Source organism: Lampris incognitus, chromosome 14 (genome assembly GCF_029633865.1).
Source record: "Lampris incognitus isolate fLamInc1 chromosome 14, fLamInc1.hap2, whole genome shotgun sequence".
In the NCBI taxonomy this organism is placed as follows: Eukaryota; Metazoa; Chordata; class Actinopteri; order Lampriformes; family Lampridae; genus Lampris; species Lampris incognitus.
Genome location: NC_079224.1, coordinates 47,042,254 through 47,045,880, shown reverse-complemented (window position 1 = coordinate 47,045,880; position 3,627 = coordinate 47,042,254). Strand labels below are relative to the sequence as shown.

General features: G+C 41.4%; 1 gene segment (V, D, J or C); it reads right to left on the bottom strand.

The window, feature by feature from the left end:
* Positions 1-887: 887 nt before the first annotated feature.
* Positions 888-3,536, bottom strand: LOC130124538 (T cell receptor alpha variable 14/delta variable 4-like; the record flags this gene model as incomplete). The annotated part of the segment is given in 3 exon segments: positions 888-941; positions 3,104-3,423; positions 3,518-3,536. Coding segments are annotated over 3 exon segments (393 nt in total), but the record flags the coding sequence as incomplete, so codon positions are not given.
* Positions 3,537-3,627: the final 91 nt, after the last annotated feature.

Genomic DNA, 3,627 nt, shown 5'->3' with positions numbered 1-3,627 from the left:
TCCTCCTCAGACTGTTGATCTGTTTTCATAATTTGAAGAGCTTTTAGCATCTCAGTGTATCTCTGAGGATTCAGCTGTGATTCCACTCAGCTCTACATGACTCTTCATCACTATGAAGAACCTGAGTGGACTAAATGACAACAAGTAAACAACGACATGAGTCCTGAAACCAGACTCCAGCCACCATGAAAACTAAAGTTAAAGGCTTGAAGTCAGTTGTTCATGTGATGTAACTAATGTCATAGGAAGGTGGAGGTCCAACCGTCTCTATCAAGTTAATGAGAAACATTGATCATGAACATTGTCAAATAGTATCCTGATGGTGTCCTGAAGATGCATCAAAGCCATGACCACATCTCATCCACAGTTATAGTAACAAAATACATAGAGGAGGGAAAGAAAACACTAGTCCAGTTCCATAACATTAAATTATATTTAATTAAACTTAAATATAAAGATGGCTACATTTTAACAAAGTCCAAAAACATTAGTCCAGTTATGGACTCTGATACATTATTTTCATTATGTGGGTATGAAAACTCTACTTGATTGATCTGCTGTTAAAGGACAGAAGCAGCTGAAGTGTGTAAATGTTCTGTCAGACACTGTCAGGTTTGTGTACAGTGACTCTGGGTTTCCTGTCACTGTGGGCCTCACAGCACAGTAGTACACAGCAGAGTCTGTCACTGCAGCAGAGGACATCTCCACTTCCATTTGAGTCTCATTCACTTTAACAGACAGTCTGGAGTTTGTATCTGCTCTGTTTATTGATGAACCTGATTTATAGGAGGATATTAGAAACTCTGGTGGTTCTCCTGCGTCCTGGCGATACCAAAATAAGTATTCTGCTGAGGAGTATTTACAGGAGAGAGTAACTTTGGCACCTTCTAGACCATGTACTCTGTCTTGGAGGGACTGGATGGTTTGCTGATAACTGGAACCTGCAGATGGGAAGAAATGATTAAAAAGTCAATAATCATGTCATATATTGAATCTATCTCATTATTATTTCTGTTAAAAAGGGATTCATAGTTTAACAAATACTGAGCTGCCAAAGTGTTTCTTACCAGTAAAGCCAGTGAATAAAACAAGTGGTAGGAGGAACTGCATGGCTGATGTCAGACGTCAAACAGAAACTGTGGCACAGCAACAATCACCTAGTTAAAGATGTGCTGGTTTCAGAGATCTGATCTGTTTCCCTGTCTGTCAAACTCCACTTCCTGCTGAAGAGGAAACAATGACTGGATCAACTCTGACAGCTTATTACAAGTCACTCTCCAGATAGGTTTAGCAAGAATATTCAAATAAAACAATCAATTAATCATGGTTTAAGGATAATCTAATCTTTAAGGTATTTTGATAGAATAGAGTTATTATTATTAAATATTTTATATTACCTTCAGGTTGTCTTTCTTTTCCTGTCATCATGTAGTTTATCTTTTGTGGTTGGGTTTATATGTGAGACAGTATGGGATTTATTGTTGTGTTTCTTCTAAAACTAGAATACTACACATGAATATGTTGATGCCTGCTCAATCATCCAGGTGTAGAATCCCAGAAAAGTTGAATCAGTTCATCTGAACACAAGGTTTCATGGGAGAAACGTGTCATCATTCATCTAGGAGACTGTCAGTCTCTTTGTCTCAGAGGCTGACGAAGTCACTTTGATGACGTCATGACTGAAGAAACCAACCGGCTGATGTCCAAAGTGGATGCAGTTGCATATCTACACTGAATCACACGTTTTTTCACTATCAGATGAAACAGAAGATCTGCTGACTTACTCTGCTCCCTCTCCTCCCCCAACATCTCCCCCATCATGCTGAAAATGTTCACCCTCCAGTGTTATCAGCCACTCTTCTTTTTCTTTTTTCTTTTGTTTTGGGGGTGAAGAAATAACAACGGGGGGACAGAATTAGCACAGTGGCGCCCCCAAGGGGTGGCCAGGGGTGGCCACAGCCACCCAATACTATTCCTGGCCCCCCCTGCTGCCCCCCCCCCAGCCACGAGGCGCATATGCAGAATATGCTTCTGATTAAGCATAATATGCTTCCATCTGATATTTTACATTAGGTGCCGTTCATTTAAATCAATAATGTATATTTTTCATAATACAGTTATACAGTTGCAGAATCAACCTTCTATTGATATGCATCATATATTATCTGTTTTGTGTGCTAACGCCATAGATAAAGTCATGTTTTTGCTGGATGTCACCGATATGCTATAAACTCTGTGTACCCAATCCACAGATGAAGAAGCGGAGGGGGGGGGGGTAAAAGTCTATTAGTTTTGGGAGAAATGTCATTTGTCTTGACTCCACAGCTCCTTCCATTGCAGCCAGGCCTCTGTGCTTTCACAGCAGGAGCACACTTGTTCTTCTCCTACTTGCTGTCATCGCTTCGTCTTTCAAGCAACCTGACAGCTCGACAGAAGAGTGTGTTCCCCGCCTCTCCCTTCCTTCTCGACACGACTCCTCCAGGGCAGCCAAATGAATCAGGAACAAAACATTTGCCTTGCAAAAAATGCACCAGTCCAGCTCAGTCATGACTCTCATCACAGTGGTAAACGATTTATAGTGACGACCAGGGAACACAATGTTTTGTGTGCATGTTAAAAAGTAAGACAGGGTGCTAAAATAATGAGTCTTGAAAGAATAGCTGTTAAATAAGCAGGACTAAACACCACCACTCACCTGTCACCATACACACTGCTACTTGTCCCATGGATTAGTCAAGCAGTCTCGCTTCCATCAAGTAACCACCAAGCTCTGACTTCCATCAAGTTTTTTTTCTTCTAAGACTAGAATACAATGCAGAATTTGTTAAAAGAATCTACAGAAGACATTAATACTTTTCATATCAAGAGAGTTTAACGTTTCAATGCAGAATCAAATGTTTTTGAATGTTGTATTGACACATTGGACAAATCAGCAGTTGTAGGAAGCTGGCTTGTCAAACTGTCCAATGTGTTTTTCTTCAGCAAGGAACCAAAGACTTTAAAATGTGAATACTGCCCTCTAGTGGATCTGGTTTATCGTTGCGTTGTCTCTGGATTCTTGATAGACGCTCTAAAGGTTTTTGTAGTAGGTTTTGCAGTTTCCTGTCACTGTGGGCCTCAGAGCACAGTAGTACACAGCAGAGTCAGACAGCTGCAGACTCTGGATCTTCAGAGGAACTGATCTTGAGCTGGAATCCAGGCTGGAATCAAATCTCTCCTTGAACCCGTCCCCTGTGTTCCCTGATTCAGCAGTAATGCGGCTCAGAATGAATGTGGGCTTGTCGTTTGCAGCTTGTCTGTACCAGTAAAGATTTGTATTTGTGCCACTGGTGTTATAGTGACAGTCCAGTGTTACTGTCTCTCCCTCACTAACAGTTATACCTCCTTTGGGTTGGAGCACGTTGTCTTTTTGAGCTCTGCATTCTGTGGGACAACAACAGACGGTGTCAGTGTGAGGAAAAGAATCAACAAGACAAAGTTCAGATTAATAACAAGCAAACCAAGAGTTGTGTCCTACCAAAGCACATAGCAGCCAACAGCAGTGAGATGAGCAGGAAGCTCATAGCTCTTCTGTTCAGTAACTATGAGCTCCAGTGACCAGAGAGGACTTCCTGTGTCTCACTGTGG